A 19,938-nucleotide genomic window follows, 5' to 3' on the forward strand; every position below is an offset into this window, starting at 1 on the left:
TTCTTCACCTCACCACCTTAAGATGGCAAGTTTATATAGTTGTGATATTAACCCTGTGGCTAATTCCAAATGTGTTAAATTTATGATGTCACGTGTTAAAACAACATTTTACCTTACTTATAGTTTTTAATAAGATGCAAAAGGATCCAATGCTATTTTCAGGCACAGCGCCAGCAACTTAAAATGAGGTGTTGTACTTTTATCACAGTTTTCATTGCATATATAGCAACTTTTACAGCATTAAGGAAAACTCTCAAGAATTATGGTAATTTGTTCTTGTACCTGCAGTCTTTATTCACGATGAAGCATGCATTAATGGATGAATCACAAATATACATCTACTTTTAGCGGATCAGCCTGACTGTTGAATTACAATGAAACAAAGTGCAGAGTCAAGAACATAACTAAAGATATAAAATCAATGCATTACTGCAGTCTTCCTTAATTCAAAATAGCTTTCATTTCCATTTATTTATTTATGAAGAAGAAAATCTTCAATACTTCGCAATGTTTTTTAAAGTCTCATATTAATATGAAGGTTGCACATCTCTGTGTTATTGAGGTGGTATTTTGGGCTGAATATTCTGGTGTTGATATTTTATGAAGGTAAAGTAAACAGGATTACTCTTACATAAATAACACATAACATTTTAAAATATAACATTACTTTTTCAAAGAACTTTGTTTGTTACAGACAGCGGCACAACATGTGCTCACTGTGATCAAATTAGATTCATGACTCAGTCAATACTTTAAAAGCACTTCATTTGCAAAAACAGAATCACAGAGAACACTTATTTCCAGATCTACAGATTACTAAAGCCTTTTTTGTTATTTTATTCTTCCACTTCTTGCTGTTCACATCAAACTCTACGAATGAAGCTACATTTTATTACTTTACAAGTTCAAGTTCTTTTGTAAAGCAGTATTGCACTGATGCGCTTCTGAGCCACATGTATATAAGCCTACGTCACAATCTTACGATTAGCTACGATTAGTCACCAAGAAGCACTACAGAAAAGAGACATAGATAACAGTTCTACAGTGAGGCCTGCTCAGACCTTCTGGGGGTGAGAGATGGGCCCTGATGATGCTGGGACCACGGCTGTCCTCTCTCAGAGCAGAAGCGGGGCTAGTCTTAGCTCACTGGGGATTTTAAGCCCTGTATGGTGTTTTTGTGGCGCCAGGGTGCCAGTATCTCTTGTAGAAAACAGTTCCCATTGCCACAATCATGATGAGAGTAAATGCCAGGATCCCCACGGCGACGCCAAGACCCACAGAAGTGTCAGAAGGTTTGTTTGGGTTGATAGACACACCTGAAAGCAAACGTATGTGATGAGACTACTGGTAATTGACAACAATACAATACATTTATTTGATTTAGGGGAATCTACGTGGGACTTTGTCAAACTGCTTAAGTTCAATCACGGTCAAGCTAAAAGAAGTAGCTTGCGCTAGTAGCTAACTACATGAACATTATCTACAGGAAATACAGTTTAAAGTTGCAGATTAGATAACGTACCATTTAATCATATTCTAAAAAAATAAGTATACTTAAGTTTAGGTTGTATATATGTAAATTAAAGTTTAAGTATTAAGTATACAGGTATATTTTAAGTATAGTAAGTACACTAATATCACTAAGAACTAATAAGTATCACTAATAAGTATACTCATATGTACTAGTAGTATACTTCTTAGGCTATTACTAGACTACATTTATAATTTTTTTCGTTTATAAAAGTATACTTTTAAGAATATACAAACATTAAGTCAAAAAAGTGTAATTTTTTATTTTTGTAAAAATGTATGCTGTAAAAGTACGTGGACTTATAAGACGACTGCATTTTAATATAAAATATTTAGTTGGTGTTGATCTGACGAAATAAAGTTTGGGATGGCATGAGGATGAGTCAATTATGAGAGAATCTTCATAATCAACTATTCCGATTTGGGTTTTTAAACAAATGACAGTTCTGACAGCATTAAGCTTCATCATTAGCTTGTTAAATTTACTACCGAATTAAATTAACTTTAAAACTACTTAACTAAAAAATACTGAAATGTAAGTGTAGCTCACCTTCCTCTTTTGATGCAATAACTGAAAAGAAATAATCATAAAATCAGTTTCTCAGATCTAGAAAATGAAACTCAGTAAATTCAGATTTTTGGTTAAAATTTTATCAAACATGGTGTTTGGGGAACATACTGTTGTCTGCACGGATGATGATGGCTGGTGATGTGATGGTGGTGGTGTCCAAGCTTTCAGGAGAAGCGGTGGTGAGATATCCCTCATCTCTCTTCCTCCTCTTGCGACAATTCTGTAAAAAGATTCAAAAGATAAAAGTGAGTCCAAATTGTATTTATTTATACAAATTATTGCGATGGATGGATATTATTTTATTGCATTGAGTGTGTTTTGTAATGCAGTGCAGGACTAGTATGCCAAGAGCGCATGTAGAAAATATAATTATCAAATTAAGAATAATGGCTGTAAAGGGGGGCCCAAAACAGATAAATGTGCATATATCATTGTGTTTACCCTGAATGTCATGCAGGTGGTTCTTTCACACAGTCGTGTAATACAGTGCAGGTAGTACGTCGACACTGTCTGATTCTGCTGCTCTGTGAAACGGAAGGCGGGAAATGAGAACCGAGCGTGCTGCATCTCTCCATTCACCAACATTTTCGTAAGACGATCCCTGGTACAACTATACAGAATCAAAATCAGACATAGTTCCTCAATTATACTTTTAAAGGATGATTGAAACAGATTATACAGAGGGGAACTGGAATCCCCTGGTTAGTCCTGGTTTCCCTCTGAGGTTTTTTTCTCCTCCATTTTTGGGTTCCTCGCCACCGTTTGCATACTGTTTTGCACTGTTTGCCTGGCCGGGGGGGGGGGGGGGGCTGCTAGAATTTTATAGATTTATTTAATTAACACTGCATATAAGAATTTATAGTCTGTCTGATATTTGACCTGTGTTTTGACTTGCATAACCTTATATGTTTTTCTTATAGTCAATGTTTTCTTGTACAGCTGCTTTGTAACAATGAAAATTGTAAAAAAGTGATATATAAATAAAGCTGACTTGACTTGACAGGTTGAAATGACTAAACTTACGGTACAAAGAGGTTGAAGTAATTGTCTGAAGTGGCGGATTTTGAAATAGAGGCATAGCATCTGTCCAGCAATACAAAGTATCTGTAAAATACACAACAGGCATCAGAATCAAATGCAAAATTGGTACATGTACAAGGGAAACAGTGATGCTTAATGACAGGGGTCTTACTCGGAGGTCAGGTTGTTGGCCTCTACCTGCACGAACACATCTGTCCTCAGCTCAATACCGAGGGAAGGCATTGTGAGAGGTCGAGTATAGTTTTCATCCTGAACAGCAAAATGAAATAAGCTGATCTGGTCGAGCAGAGCTCCAATAATGCATCACATCAAGGTCATTGGTTAGAACAAGCATGTTTTAAAATGTTAATGGCGAAGTCACTTTGTTGAAGTACATTTATTTAAATGTGTTAAAGGTCCAGTGTATGAATTTAGCAGCATCTAGTGGCGAGGTTGCGAATTGTAGCCAACGGTTCACTCCACCTGTCCCTTTCAAAGCACTACGGTTTTCGTTTCTTTGCCGAGAGTACGAAGGAGATAATTTACAAAACAGGTTCTGTAGAGGAGTTTGTCCGTTTAGGGCTACTGTAGAAACAACATGTCGGAATTGCATTTAAGGGACCCGCGGTGTATGTAGATATAAACAGCTCGTTCTAAGGTAATAAAAACATAAAGCTTCATTATTTAAAGTCTTTATACACCTCCGAAGACATAGTTATCTATATTATATCGCATTTCTGTCAATAGATCCTCCAAAAATTACACCTTGGACAAGGATAAATGGATAAATGTGAGGCTGGATTGTCTTACACTGAAGAGTCGGAGGTTCAGAGTGCTGATGAAACTACCATTATTGTCTTTCACAGCAATCGAGGAACCCGCCCTTTGGAAAGACAGAAAAAGATCACCTTAAAACAGCTTGTTTACAGTGATCTGGAACTTTACATTATTTTTCTGGAGTTCTGCACAAGAATCATAAACATTATAAGAATAAAATGATTATTTCTTCTGTATCATTCATTATTATTATATTATTATTAAAGATTATATACAGTAGAACTTTTATCTAGTTCAGAGACTAAAAGTCAAATATACTGTAGTGGTGAAAAGTAATGTCCAATGCAAATATTTGTATAATATTTTTTAGATTGGCTGAGGTATTTATTTTAAGTGGCATAAATGGTAAACTACATCTTATGACTGAATATGGGTTTTTTGCTAATATACAAATCAAAAGGCTCACCCAATTGAAAGCATATATTTATGTATATTAACTACAGTTTTATCAGTTATTAACATTTTGTAAATCCTCTCTTATTTATTATTTTCAAACCCAGTCTCTTAAAAATATTCTTAAACTCGAGATTCTTATCATGCCTTCAAAATCTTTGAAACAAATGTATTTATTTAAGTGATGAAAAATGTGTTTTTCTAGCTGTTTTAAACGAGAGCTATGTACTCACTGTCACTACAACTAATCTGTGCAAGGTGCTTCAAAAAGTTATTTGATGCCATAGAAGAACCTTTAGGTTCCATGAAGAACATTTAACATCTGAAGAACCTTTCTGGTTCACAAAAGGCGTAAAAAGGGTTTTCAGGTTAAAGAAAGAAAGAGATGGTCCTTTAAAGAACCTTTTTTCTGAAGGGTTCTTTGTGGAACCAAAAATGGTTCTTCTATTGCATCACTGTTTAAGCACCTTCATTTTTAAGAGTGTAAAGTTCATTTTTGTCTCCTGTCTATTACTAGCTGACCTATGTTATGTGGCAATAAAAGCACTTTGACTTTGATCAATATGTAAGCCTACATTCACAATATATAACATTAGCCGATAACAAGTTTTGAGGTAATTAAATCAAAGCAAATCTCAAGTTTAACAAAATGCATGGTGCTTTAGAAGACACGAGTAATCCTGAACGCTCCTCTGGAAGCTGCCATATGAAGTTGCCTAATGTGCTCTTAAAAAAATCCCTCCACCGGTGTAACGCTAATTTACCGAAGGAAATATTCGGCCGCTATACCAGAAACCGCTATTAACCCTTTCAGTATTATGCACATCTCTTCAAGGGATTTCGTGTGGAATTATTTCGCAGGAAAATCATTTGTGTTGTTAAATATCTGCACATTGGCTAATCAGAGAAGTTAACTAGCACACATTAGCCTGGCCATCACGTCAGCCAGATATCAGAACAGGCTTATATGATAACTAATTCATGTAAAATAGCGTTGACATTACGGCTTCATTGAATGAAAATGTATTTAACCTACCTAATTTAAACTGCGATGTGCTTCTTCATGTTGGACGGGGAGTTTTTGAATGCCAATATTTCAGTGACTCTCGGTACGAATAACAGGCACTTAATCCGGTAGAAAGAATTCTCTCTTGAATGTACGAAAATATTTCTTGAAAATACAACCACGGGTGTGTAACGTTATCTTCGTCACCACCACCAAGTTCACAAAGTTCACGACTGTAGTCGAGATGCCCGTCAGTGGTAACGTGCTTGGCGCTTGACATGACTTCAAACAGGCATTACGTCACGTCACCAACACAAATTTCTTCTAAGTTGTAGTAACGATGATGGTTAGGAGAAATGTATCGGAGTAAAAGTACACGATTTTTTTCGGAAATGTAGTGGAGTAAAAGTGAAAGTTGTCAGAAAAATAAATAACGAAGTAAAGTACAGATATGTGAAAATTCTACTTAAGTACAGTAACGAAGTATTTGTACTTCGTTACATTACAACACTGCGAAAAGCAAAGTACAGAACAGAAAGACAGACATGTGTGCCTTTATCACTGTGTGGGTCCATTGTGAATCTGTTGTTAACAAACCATTGATATTATCTTTGTTCCCTTGAGGGCAACACTAATGTGCCAATTGAATTGAATGTTGCAAGGGTGTGATACTACACCTAGATGCTCGTCCCAAAAGACAGAGCTAGTCAATGAATTGTAAAACCTGGTTTGCTGTGTCGTAAGATAAGTTTGTAAACAGTGGTGCTTACACATCGAGCTGAGTGTTGTTGATAAGGTACTCCAAAGGATAAGCACAGGAGTAGAAATACTTCAGCTCAGTGTTGTACGTCACCGTGCCTGTTGTGGTGTCCTCCGATTGCACAACTCCGCTGATGTTGACCGTCTCGATGTTTGAGAAATCTGAAAAAATGCCTGTTCCTACACTCCTAAACGTCTGTGGAGAAAACGACAAAAACAGAAACGGTGTCAAATGTGCTCACCCCCAGTTGTTAAAACATATATGGGGGCATGTGTATCAACATGGAAATTGAACTTTTCTTGGTCATACAAGATCACATTTTAATACCAGGATTTAAAGCTACAACTCACAAGAAATTTACTCCCGCAGGAATTGGTTGTGTTGAGTGGGAACCTGAATCGAACCACAGGTGGTGAGACTGTGGCATCGAGGGTGCCCTGGCAGGTCGGGTTATTCATGATGTTATTGATGATGAGCTGTGATTCATTGTAGCCGCTGTACAAGACAGGGCAGAATCTGATGGCCAAATCGATGTATTCTGTCCCACATGTTACAGCTATGTCTGTGTATTCTGTTGCGATGACAACCAACATTAAGTTCTTATCAAACTAGTTGCTAATGCTACTGAGCTCTAGTTAAAACTTATCATGAGCAAAATGTAAATGGAAAAAACATTTACGGAATCAGTGATACAGCAAGTAAAGCCACGCTGTTAAAAAATTATAATAATAGCAGCTGGGCCACCAGAACAAAAATTGTAAAAAGTAAAGTAAAATAAATTGTTTTTCATGACATTTTACAATCTGTTTGTAAATTAGCAGTTTATTTCGGAAATAGTTTTTTTTACAGCATTTCAAAAATATGTGAAAATTCTCTCAAGTAAAACTGTAAAATTACAGTTTTTTTACATCGCATCTTATCTGCCTCTGAATGTAAATTAAACACATTTTTACGATTAAAATTAGCTTAATGATGAAACAAGCAATTCAGTTCTGTTTTTTCACAGCAGCAAAATTCTACCTGGCCGTCTGTATTCTGATCCACAATCGCCCGACGTCAACTGAATGCTGTTTTCAAAGCAAATCGCGAAGAGGAAGAGGAAAAGATTGAGGAGAATATTTTTCTTGTCACTTGCTGAATTTGTACCTGTTCACAAAAGAAAACCATCCAAACACAATCAGTTAATCACCACCGGTACATCCTGAATTCATTGATTAGGTAAGGAAACGTATCCCCCGTTTAGTCCTCAAAACAGACGCACCTTGCATCAGAAAAGCCATGCTGTTCTTGGCTTGAATATCCCTTGGCTGTGAGATCTTCTCACGATCTACGGATCCCTTTTATAGAGCTGAGTCTATTGTGAGGGATGATAGAAAATAAGGTCAATGAAGTTTGGTGTGTCCAGTGTTTGGGAACAGCCCTTTTGTGGATTAAGTCCCATCGTCCAGCCCCTGAGGACATCTTGTGAAACTCTACACACGTAGGCCTTCAAAGACATGCTGTTGACAATGGCATGGTTTCTTTGTTTACTTACTTAAACATAAGATCTCTTGGCGTATTAATATACGACCTCACAGGGTAAGTGTCGAGCCCTCGGGGGGGTAAGAAGGATACGTGATGATTCTTTTTCACCTTGGTTTAAGACTAAGTCAGGGATCCTTATGGTTGTCTGAAGGTTATCCTAGGAACACAATGGACGAAGGTATTATGATGGGATGGCACCAAACTGAGTAATGCACGTACACAATAATGCGAAACAGACAGTGGTGCAAGTGAGTTATGCTTTGTGTAGTTCTGTTTTTTGCGTAATTGTTTTGTTGACAAGGTAACGTGGGTTTCATAGGATGGGGTGTTCCTTAAGAGCCATATTAAGATTTGTAGCTTTTGTCAACTGATTTGTCTAAAACAGTGAAGGAAACTGTACTCTTCACATATAAGCCGATATCTCCAATATTATGTTAAGCTTGACAATGTAGATGAAAACAATTGTGAATCCTTCCAGGTGAAATCTAGACAGTTTTTTCACAGACAGGGTCACAAATATAAGTCCAGGAAAATACGATCACATAACCCCAATGTTATCAACCCTTCACTGGCTACCCATTAAGTTGAATTTACTTTAAAGTTCTGTTAATAATTTATAAAGACTTAAACTGTTTAGCCCCTATACCTACATAACAGAGCTTCTATCACACTTCAACCCATCACGCTCTCTAAGATCTCAAAACTCAGGACTTTTGATATCACCTAGAATATCAAAATCCACCAAAGGGGGTCGAGCTTTCTCATACGTAGCACCTAAACTCTGGAATGCCTTCCCGACACTATTCGAGGGTCAGACACACTCGCCCAATTTAAATGATGGTAATTCTAGGAACCCCAAGTCTGGGAGAAAGCTTACAAAAAGCTCATTGGTCTTTCTTGTTTAAAAGTCCAATGTGTATTTTTCGGGAGGGATCTTGTGACAGAAATGCACTATAATATACATAAGAGTTGTGTAAAGATTTTACATAATGAAGCATTAGGGTTATTACCATAGAATGAGCTATTTCTATCTAAAAACACCGCAGGTCCCATTGCATGGAATTCACCATGTTGTTGGTACAGTAGCCCCAAACGGACAAACTGCTCTACAGAGCTCTAATCACCACTAGATTTCTTCTAGATTTCATACACTTGACCTTTAATTCTTTGAACAGATCCAAAATCTGAAAATGTCCATCACTTAATAACAGGAATAAGGGGAACACTTATCATTGTAACACCTTCACTGGACATTCATGGCTTTACAGTAAATCTAAATTGAGCTTTATGAGATAATATGTAAAACGCAAATAGTTTACTTAGAAGTCTGATGCTGTATGTTAATGCTCCAATAGCAGGGTCCATTTTTGGATTGGAGAAGAGCCATGAGCCATTAAGCGCTGCTAAATGGTGTGAAAAGGTCACTGGATTATTGTGTAATGATGTGGCTCTGCTTTAAACCATAAACTAATAACTCTGTTTCTACGCTCTCTCTCCTTCTCTCAACACACCGAGCTAGAGATCCAGATAAATCTCAGGTGAGTCTGTGGAGAATCACTGATGGCTTTGATAAAGCTCAGGCGTTACCTAGATGCCTGCTGTCTCTCTCCAACACATTCCAAACTGATCTCTTTAGACCGGCTGAATGTCATTCAGTCACGGTCAGGTGTAATACTCTCAAACTATGTTAAAAGTCCAGTGTGTAATTTTTGGCATGATCTATTGATGGAAATACAATATAATATACATGGCTATGTCTTCAGAAATGTATAAAGAGCTTACACAATAAAGTGTTTTTATTTCTCTGTGATCAACCAAACAAAGAAATGAATACAGGTTCAGAACAACTTGAGCGTGAGTAATTATTGACCGAATTTAGATTTTTGGTGAACGGTCTCGCATGCAGTAACACATGCTAACATGCGATGTAACTTTCAAACTGTGTGACTTTCAAAAAATATGTTGTCATATGCAATGTAATAGTTGTTGTATTTGAAATATATTGCCCCTTAAATAGTTGTGGTCATGGATTTTTTAACAGGCTATCTTTGAGTTTAGCTAAGCATCTTTTAATGGTTACCTTCATTAGAGTTTAACAACTTTACATTATGTGTTCACTAGCTTTCCCAGAAGAGGTAGCATATTCACTCTTAGTTTTAGCCTTTGACATTTTGTGTTTACATTTAAGTATGTTTTCCATTAAATGTTATTTTTGTCTTTTTGTTAAAAGGATTCAGATTGGTGGGTTGGGCTGGTTTACATTTGTGTTCTTAGGTCACTGATAAATCAGCAGCACTAATCCTTCAATTATATGCTGACATCCAAGCCTTCTGTGGAGATGTAAACCGGGAAAATTCATGTTCAAGACAAAACTGGATCTATGTATAAGAGACACACACTTACATATCACCTAGGAAACAAGCCAATGTTGACATCAATACCGTAACAGTACTCTTACTTGTGAAAAGTCAGATGTGAATGCATATATATATTGATTTCATGATATATTCTGTAGTATTGTACCATTACCGTAAGTCTGGTGCGATATTCCCCAAAACAGTGGTGTTGCCACATACATGTCCAATAAAATACTGTACATGCTGATATCAGTGTGATTTTCTAATTAGTGAAGGGAAAACTCTGTGTGCATTTAAAACATGCTTTCTTTTTCCTCTTTTCTTTGATCATTTTATCTCATTTACCTAAACGGTTATGTTATATCATGTAAAACACGGATTTTCCCCAGATGGATTGTTTGTTTTTCAAATCTAGAGAGCAGAGTTCAACGTGTTCCATACCTGCCCTTTTTACCCAGAATTCTTTAGAATAAAGTGGTCCATTCTTAATTTTTTTCAACAAAGTCACCGGCAATAATGGCATAAAACTTCAAAGGTCTCTGCTGTGGACTCTTTGTTGAGCTAGCGGCCTGATGGCTACAATCATTGTGAATAGTTATAAGAGCTTCAGAATATAATGAAGAGTTTGGTTCCAAAATGAGATAACTCTTCAAAAATCATGTTTTTTATTATGTTTTATTGTGTTATTTAGCTGTGCTTTTTGATTTATTATGGCTTAAATCAAAAGAAACCAATTGCAGTTTGATTTATATTAATTGGAATGCACAATAAAGAAAACGTGGTTTTGGATTTTTTGGTTTTGGAACCAAACATTAGAAATATTATTTGAAATATAATTTTAACACTGTAGTGCATTCGGATCAGGGTATTTTCCCCTTTCATTTGATTTCATCTAGGAAATATAACTGAGAAGTTTTCTTATATTGGTGAATGAAACGTGTGTGGGTTAGAGTTATACTCAAATATGAAAACAACGTATTCAGACACACATCTGGACTTTTATTTTTGGTAAAAATAATAATGGAACAATAATGTGTGTTTTGAGGATAATACACAGAAGCTGTTACGTTTAATTAAGGCGTCTTGTTTTCAGGCATAATTTCAATTGAAATATTTGATCTTCAATACAAATAAAAAAGAATCTCTAAAGGCAAATATAAGAATATGTCAAACTAACTGCTAATACTCATTAACATTGAACTGGTATCACAGAGACATGTGAATACTAAGGAGTGAAAACAAACACAATTAATTCAAACTAAAAATATCTTAAATAGTTTTCATTCAATCTTAGCATACTGCTTCTAGGTTGCTGTTTGATTTAATTAAATTCATTCCCTATGGTCTCTCTCTCTTGTAACTCAAACTAATTATTGCAGAGAGTCATACAGTGTCCCATGATCCTTTGTGTCATTCTGATGAATAGACTCCTCACATTCCATCCCGTTGCCTTTAATATTCTCTATGAACTAGAAATATGTGTTAGACTGGTGTATAAGATACCTCTGCTTGTGTTTCTCGTGTAACCGATCTTAAACCCTGCAATAATACGGCGAGGTGTTGAGGTATTATTGTAACTTACTGTAACTCCACCCACAGATTAAGATCTTTTTAAAGCATTTTAAATACACATATTAAACATTTCGCTGGGCTGTTGATCAATAAAGCTGCAATGCATTCATTTTTTGGTTAACATAAACAAAAATCAGCGTTCAAAACTGTCTTCTTACCTTACCCTGATTTGCAAAATCATACTATAAATTATTGAATTTTTTTACTTTAGCCCATGTAAAGATAAGTATGTAAACCGCAATTGTATGTTTAAAACTGAGATGGCGATAGAGATGCAAAAATTACAGATTGCAGCTTTACACGTGGAATTAAATAAAGTGTGATGAAATGATTACGCTTTATTTTATTTAGTGTATAAAAATGTATGCTTTTTTTAGTTAGTGTAACTATGATCACTTCCGATATCAACTTTTTTTAGATATAAAAATTGTGGTGCTATTGTATCGTTACAGTGAAAATAATAGCCGTATTAATGTTGGGCAATCTGAAAGCAGACTATTTTATATCCTGTATCGCTAAAGGATGTGAAACCTAAAATGATATTATTTCCCTGTATTTCATGATTGTGTACTGTAGGCACAGAGCTACAGGTAACAGGTATTGCTGTAATGTTCAGTTATGTGCCTTCAACTGAATGCTGGGTTGTGGGCTCCTGACAGAGTCGGTGGCGTGTGTTTCCCCCTCAGCAAAGTAATAGAGAGGATGAAGAAGCACATGCTCATAACGGCGAGAATTGCGATGGAGGAAATCAAAGCACTCGTCACTGAATTCATTTTGAATGGAGGATCACTTAACTGTCCTGAAACACATAGAGGAAAACACACCGTCTTAGAATCATATGTGACCCACACTCACTACAACCACACATTGCTTCTACCCTCCATTAACTTCTCACTGTTTGAAACCCTACAACTCGTTTTAGTTTAGCCCCTACATCATCAGGCGAAAAAATCCTTCGCATTTTTAGGGAGGGCGTAAAGTGGGGTTTTATCATGCAGCAGAAATGATACGTCTCTGTGTTAGAAGGATTAAGCTCCTTTTTAGAAGACCTAAAAGGGAGGAAGGAGGAGGCTTACCTATCTGGGAATTATTGGTGGGAGTGTCGTCTGTGGACAGAGGAAAATTGATTTAGTTATGACAAAGCGATGATCTCACGGGAATTCGTAACTATGTTGCAAAGTGGCATGAATTCTTACGATGGGAACCGTAAAAAAACAGACTATTGGTAGAAAAAAGCAATAGCGAAGCACCACCCATAAACCTGACTGTCACTGGAGTGAAATAATTATATGAATCTCATAAAATAGTTGCATAATCCTGTTAAATTAAAAATGCAAATAGTAACAATACTAGTATTTAAAATTTGGGAGAAATAATGTTAGTAGTTCACAGAATGTAACAAAAATTATAATTTTACTTATAGGCATACCTACTGTATAGATTGCAAATTCAGAAACAAGTTAACATTGCATTAATATTCAACCCGTGACCTTTAAATGTCTAAAAAAACATGCTTTACCAATGATAAATTCTCTCATTTGCTTCATTCTCTCCTTTGCTTACTTTGTAAGCTAACAGTACTGTTTGGCGTGTTGACAAAATGTTTATATGCTCTACTTGTAAGTCGCTTTGGATGAAAGCGTCTGCCAAATGAATAAATGTAAATGTATTTTACTAATGGAACTACAGTTGGGTTATCATACCACTTCTGGTGATGATGGGTCCTGCAGTTATGACTGCGTTGTCTGAGGACGTTCCCGTTTTTTCTGACACATCCCTTTTCTTCCTTTTCCCACAGATCTGTCAAAAAAATATTTATGAGTAACAAATAAACCCAGTTCCAGATAGTGTATTATGTAACAGTTTGAAAATGCATTTTTGTAGATGAAAATCTAACCAATACAAGGTCATTTTATTTGAGGGAAATTTTTGTTCGTCTTTGGTATCAAACCCAATGAATACTTATACATTATTTAGTCCATTTAAATATGTTAGTTCATTAAATACAGTAAATTTACACTAAGTTTAAATAGCAGTAGGTTCTGTTTACACAAAGTGAAAATAGCAGTATTTCTTAGCAATATGCTTTTGAAACCTACCAAAAATAACTGTTTGTTCTTTGGATTAGAAATAGTAGTTAGATGGTATTGGTAGGCTACTTATGAATAGTGGCAGATAACGTTGCTATTTGCACCCCCGTATTGTTGTGTATTGAATGTAAATCATTATATTTTAAAACAATTATTAAAATGATGGCAACTTATTGAGATAATAAAGCCCTACACATACCCCTAACCTTACCCTAAACCTAAACTTAAATACATTTTAAATCTTCAATCAATTTTGTTGAATCTTTATTTCTTCCGTTATGATCTGTAATGTGTTAGAAAAAGGTAATAGAGGGTTTTCAGCGAAAGGTGGATTAGAACCCCGGTCTCCCAAGCCAAGCTATACAGACTTTACACCCAGGAGTCGCTGTTAGAAGTTGTGTTGTTCTTACACTTTCTCTATTCCAATCACATATTAGTGGACGGAGCAAGTGCAAATAGTCTCTGCCAACCAGGTGGACTATTTGTACACAGTGTTAATAGACACTAAATGGTCGGCACAGTACCTTCACAAAAAGGTCTGTTTCAGCCAATGAAATCTTGTCAAGGCAACTGCAGATTTCTTGTTTATCAAATTATCAATAGCAACTCAAGAAGGTTTATTCATGCACAAACTCTTGATATAGATATAGCGTTGCAATCTTTTCTTCTGAAGAAAGCGAGGATAATAGGCACATTTGTTTTCTTTAAAAACTCACACAGACCTGGACACTAAACGCACCAACCTTAATAACAGCGACAATCGACAGCCTCATTAAGCAAAACCATGAGCTCTTAATATCACCTCACAACAAATAACTAACAAATGGCGACAACAAAAGCATAAATGAACAAAAGCAAAACCAATTGTCTTCTGATGGTACACATAATTATTTAATACATGCTGAGACCTAACAAACCCTTCAGCAACGTTGCTCAATATGAAATTCGTTTAGTCCAGCTGTGACAACATTTTGGGAAATATTGTTTGTCTAGCATGTGTTTAGATTTCTTTCTTTTGGAAATTCCCATTTCTTAGCACCTTTGACATTGAAATCCCAATGTGCTAAAATTGCATTTTTGACTGCGAAGTTGGCTTTAATGTGCACGTTTTCTCTGACAGTTTTTTCCTCAGTGAGTCTTGAGCATCCTTACAGGCTGGAGCATGGGGCAGTCGTCGGCTCGGCACAGCTTGGTCACACAGTGAAGAAAGACAGTGGACATCTTCTGGTTCTTGTGCTTGACAAAGCGGAAGACCTCAAAGGAGAACCGCCCCATCTGGCTCTTTCCGTTCTCAAAAACCGTTGTCTGTGGGTCTTTATCACATCTGCTGGACCAGAGACATGGAAGCGAGAAATGCTTTACCATTTCTCTTACACATGCACAGACAATTGTACGTTTTTGTATAATTCACGGTGTACAAATTCACCTCATAAAATAGTTACGCTTTCCAGTAAGATCAGGTTGTACGTTCTTATCAGAATAACTGCGGAAAAAATGGAATTACCCAAAGAAAAGGTCATAACGTAGATCATCATTAGGATTCCCGGAGGGCGTCGTGTAACAGTAGTCCATCAGAACATTCCACCTGTTAGGAGTGACATGCATAATTCAGAAGCACTAAAACACAGATGTATGAATAGGAAATGGCCCATATAGAACCCAAGTGATATGTCTTATCTCCACACCGAACCATTAACAATCTACTCCATTCACTTTAGTGGCGCCCCATGACTGAGTTTGTGGTCACTTAAATGAGGAAAGCAGTCTTTGCATGTATCAGATCATTGAGGGACGTTCTGTAACAATACAGTCACACAGTTTGTCTAGAGACCATATGTCTGTCTCAGCTTACATGCTTTCCTCCATCAGTTACAAGCAGGACAGGTTTATGGGTAAATGGCCATTTGGACCATTTCAGCATTCAGAGCTATGCATTTGGGCATCCGTGCAAGATACACTTGTGAGATATGTTTGTGAAAGTTTACCTCCTGTCTAGGTTAGAGGCTTTTACAGCAGCGAACACGCGTGTCTTCAGAGTAAGGCCAGCCATGGGGATGGCGAGATGCTGGATGTACGAGGAGTCCTTAAAAACACAACATTATAGATTAGGACCTTGTACGTCCCAACATATAAATCATAGATATAAAAATGATTTTTACTTGAAAGCCTACACAAATAAAATCACTCAAGCCATTTTTTATTTTGTTTACTAATAAATCATTTATTTATGTGGCCATTATAGTATTGCTGCTGTCCTACTGAAGCCTCGTTTCTCTATATTTCGGTATGACAACACAGTATGTAATCATTTCAAAAGTACAGTGTTTTTTCATTTTCCCAACTTGGACATATAAGGTTTTAGACGGACAGCGACAATATAATATAATATTCTATAATACAATACAATAATAAATGTCATGATGTTTGGGGATGTTATGCATTAATGAACCATTGACTCTATATTATATGCTTTCTGATACACTTATTGTTTTCTACACTGAGAAAATCCACAGTTCATTTAAACATTAAACCATGAAGCATAAACAGATCTCTAATTATAGATAACTAAAAACGGCCTAATACAATTCCATATGTACTCACGTTGTATAGGAGTAAATTCAAGGTGCTGATGAAAGTACCATTGCTGTCCTTCACTGATATCGCTGCAGCTGACCTTCAAACAAAAGAAGCCATTAAATATATTATAACTATAGTTTGTAGGCCAATTCAAGTCTGAAAGGGAAACTTGCGTGATAGTTTTCCCTGATTTACTGCCTGATGTCCTTGTAATCAACTGTGCATTAAGTTTTATAACATATTCGTTGTGCATACTAATTTCATTATGCCTCACAATTTAGCCTTGTAAACCTTTAACAATGAGTGCTAAACATTTAACAGCTCGCAGCCTGTGACCGTTGTATCTTCCCTGACAATATTGTGAATAATTTAGCATGACTTTTAAAAAAGGACACAAATATGGATTGGTATGAAGTCGAAGCATTAGCAAAACACAATCACATTCAATAATGCCATTCTAATGGGATAACACCGACTTACGAAGCGAGCTGCGTGTTGTTCACCAGGTATTCCAGAGGGTAGCTACAGCTGAACTTGTAAAGCAGTCCCGGCAGGTAACTGATGACTGTTGGGGGATCCGGAGTGTCAATGTACCCCGATATGCTTCCAATCTGGACCATTGAGAGGTTCCCATAGGCATTGGGCCCTTGAGCTGTAGATACCTACAAACACACAGAGGCAATGAAGTGTGAATGCTTTTCCAGTTGTTTACTGTCTCTAATACACAAAAGCGTAACATGGGCTGTGTGTCGTCTGCCGTACCACAAGCAAACAAGATTAATCCAATATACCAGAGATTTTCTTAATTCGATATGCCTGAATATGAAGACGACACCATATTTACTGTATTATATGTATTTTTCTTATTAAATGATTGGACTTGCAATTTAAAGAGAAGGAAATACAAATTCTGTCATCATTTTGTCACCCTCAAGTTACAAATCTGCATACATTTCTTTGTTCTGATGAACACAGAGAAAGATATTTGGAAGAATGCTTGTAACCAAACCACCATTGACTATCCATGTACTTTTTCTGGGCTTCGAACCCATGACCCCTGGCATTGTAAGACCTTGATTTTAACTGTATTTTCTGCGTCAGGCCTTTAAAATCAAGCCCAGTGTCTTACCAATAGTGAGTTTCCACAGGCCTCGAGCGTGTTAAGACTGATGCTGAACAGCACAACTGTGGGGAAAGTGTTGTTGTTAATGAACCCTCGACAGTGGGCATCACCGTGACGACCATTCAGTGCCAGATCAGTGTCGATGTAGCCAGAGAAAAGCACAGGGCAAAAGTTAATCTTCAGTGTTATGGTCTGCACTCCGCAATATACGCTGATGTCCCGCTCAGCTGTGGATAGAGAGTAAAACTGTATTCAATAAATCACACACACTACATTCAATCCATGTTATCCAATAAACTACAAACATGTTAAATGCAAATGTCATTGGTTTTAATGCTAAAAGAGAAACATTTGCTCACAAGTCACTCACCGGGAAAGCGACTGTGGAAGTTGGAGTCACAATTAAATCCATTGAATTGCGCGTTGACTATTAAAGCTTTACTTATAAGCAGAAGAATCACACATAAAGGTTCCATTTCAAAGCCTGAGGAAGACAATCTGTGAGCAATTTCTTTGGATTCATCAGAAAACGCTGTTCTTTATCTGCAATGAGAAAAGATACAAAATGAGACGCTTCAAAAGGTAATTTGATTGTCTTGTTCTGTAATTACGCCATTCAATTTGCACGATGAATCAAATGAAAATGAGAAATGCGATCCATCTGTCGGTGCTTCTGCCAAAGCCTGTTGAAAATTGGAAGCCAGTGATCCAAAGTGCCCCTTTGCCATCCAATATTCATAAAAAACAGATACAAGATTTGTAGACAATTCAACACCCCAAAATCGCGCTGGTTAATCTGGTTTAGTAATATATTCAGAATGCTAAAAACCTCAGATTTAGTTCCTGTAGGCATTTATAAGTGACACCTTAACATCATTTTGGCTTTAGCATCCTTCCATCAGGGGTTTTAAGACTCACCTGCTTCCCTGGCAGCAGTAGGATCAGCGATACTCCATCTGTTCTCAGCTGCAGCGCGAGACTGACTGGATTACCCAACATCCCCGCAAAACCACTAGAAACATGGCTGTGCTCCCTGGAAAAAAATTAAACATAAGAGATTCATTATTTGAACACGTCAACAGAAAAAGAGCTGTCTGGCAGAACATGGGAAAGTCCATCAAAAGTGAATGTGTTATACAAATCCTTTCACGGACCCAGAAACATGAGCAGGTTTGGAAGTTTCCCACTCATATCCTTTCTGCTTGATCTTGCTCTGTCAGCGCACACAAACGGCCCCACGCCGCATGTGGTCTGCGAGGGGGGAATTATCTTTTCATCGGCTCCGGGACTGGGCTCATTGCTGACTGAGCTGGCCTTTCTGTGTGCCAGGATGGTCTGGGTCGAGACCTGGGTTGTCTGGACCCCTCGGATGCTTTGTTTGGCTCGGCTCCGTCAGCACTTCCCCAGCCACCTCCCGTGATGGCCGCAGAGACCGGTGTCCGACCTGTCTAATTGTGATCTTGGGGTCTGTGCCCGTCCGACTGGGTCTCCTGGCCTTACGTTACCTCTTTGGGATCGTCAACGGAGTATATAGTCATATCTTGAAGAAGACCATACGGAGGGCACATTTGGGGTATTCTGTGTATCCACACCGATTATATTCTTAGATTTCTATTCTCTATGCGCACTTCAACTGATATTTCATACAATTAGTTTGCACTTAAGGTGGAATACATATAAGATCAATACATCATCAGGGTAAATATTTATGATTTTTATGCGTGTGATTTACTGTCGTTTTTGCACTGAACTACAGGAAAACTGAAATGAATAACTGCTCTTACCTGATTGATAAAAGCCTACAGGTGAGCTTCAACTCCAAAACATCATATAACAAAATCCACAAGTAGTTATGTTCTGCCATCCTAAAATCATAAATCTGAAAGCCTGTTATTATGGAAACACACTTCAAGCACTTTGAGCCCCTTCGACAGGACTTGGCTGCTCTTGTGAAGTTTGTCTCGTGTCTTGGACTTTCTTCAGATGGAATGGATTGTAAAGAAGGCAATTGTTGGCCTAGTAGAGCAATTGAGTCCTTGTGATAACTATCTCTATTTATGCCGTTCCAGCAAATGTCAATCTTTCATTTTTCACACTTGAATTCTTTATATGGTGGCCGTATTGTTGTTTATCAGTGTGACTGTGTCTATGTTTTATTGAACTTGGCAAGATAACAGCTTACGCAATTATTATGGACTCATTTTTTACAGGGACAGTTCACCCCCCAAACAATTCGGTCATCATTAACTTACCCAAGAGTTGTTCCAAATGTGTATTCATTTCCTTGTTCTGATGAACACAGAAATATATTTGAAAGAATGCTTGTAACCAAATAGTTATTGGCGGCCATAGTAGGGAAAATGACAATGGTAGTCAAAAGTGTCCCAGAACTGTACATTCTTCAAAAAGATCTTCGTTTGTGTTCAACACAACAAAGAAATTTACAAAGAATTTAACTTTGTAAAGATTTCTTTTCCTACTATGGTAGTCTAAATAACTTTCTCTGTGTTGATCAGAACAAAGATATTTATACGGTTTTGGAACAACTCTAGGATGAGTAAATGATGACAGAATTTTC

General features: G+C 37.0%; 2 protein-coding genes across 2 annotated transcripts; both read right to left on the reverse strand.

Annotated features, from left to right (window-relative positions):
- Window positions 1-278: 278 nt before the first annotated feature.
- Window positions 279-7,425, reverse strand: LOC306889295 (zona pellucida-like domain-containing protein 1). Its single transcript, XM_079448087.1, has 11 exons — window positions 7,379-7,425; window positions 7,138-7,263; window positions 6,468-6,688; window positions 6,128-6,312; window positions 3,932-4,004; window positions 3,294-3,391; window positions 3,125-3,205; window positions 2,543-2,711; window positions 2,210-2,321; window positions 2,081-2,101; window positions 279-1,316 (listed from the first exon to the last, which is right to left on the reverse strand). The coding sequence occupies exons 1-11, from the start codon at window positions 7,395-7,397 to the stop codon at window positions 1,156-1,158; spliced, it is 1,266 nt and encodes a 421-aa protein (XP_079304213.1). The 5' UTR covers window positions 7,398-7,425; the 3' UTR covers window positions 279-1,155.
- A 4,361-nt stretch (window positions 7,426-11,786) lies between these two features.
- Window positions 11,787-19,271, reverse strand: zpld1a (zona pellucida-like domain containing 1a). The gene is made up of 13 exons (XM_079448766.1): window positions 19,145-19,271; window positions 18,515-18,900; window positions 18,279-18,393; window positions 17,731-17,903; window positions 17,367-17,587; window positions 16,718-16,899; window positions 16,262-16,334; window positions 15,646-15,743; window positions 15,165-15,245; window positions 14,813-14,984; window positions 13,274-13,370; window positions 12,647-12,676; window positions 11,787-12,369 (listed from the first exon to the last, which is right to left on the reverse strand). Exons 4-13 carry the CDS (start codon window positions 17,834-17,836, stop codon window positions 12,197-12,199), a joined length of 1,233 nt encoding a protein of 410 aa, XP_079304892.1. The 5' UTR covers window positions 17,837-17,903; window positions 18,279-18,393; window positions 18,515-18,900; window positions 19,145-19,271; the 3' UTR covers window positions 11,787-12,196.
- Window positions 19,272-19,938: the final 667 nt, after the last annotated feature.

Source organism: Barbatula barbatula (genome assembly GCF_947034865.1).
Source record: "Barbatula barbatula genome assembly, chromosome: 24".
Lineage (NCBI taxonomy): Eukaryota > Metazoa > Chordata > Actinopteri > Cypriniformes > Nemacheilidae > Barbatula > Barbatula barbatula.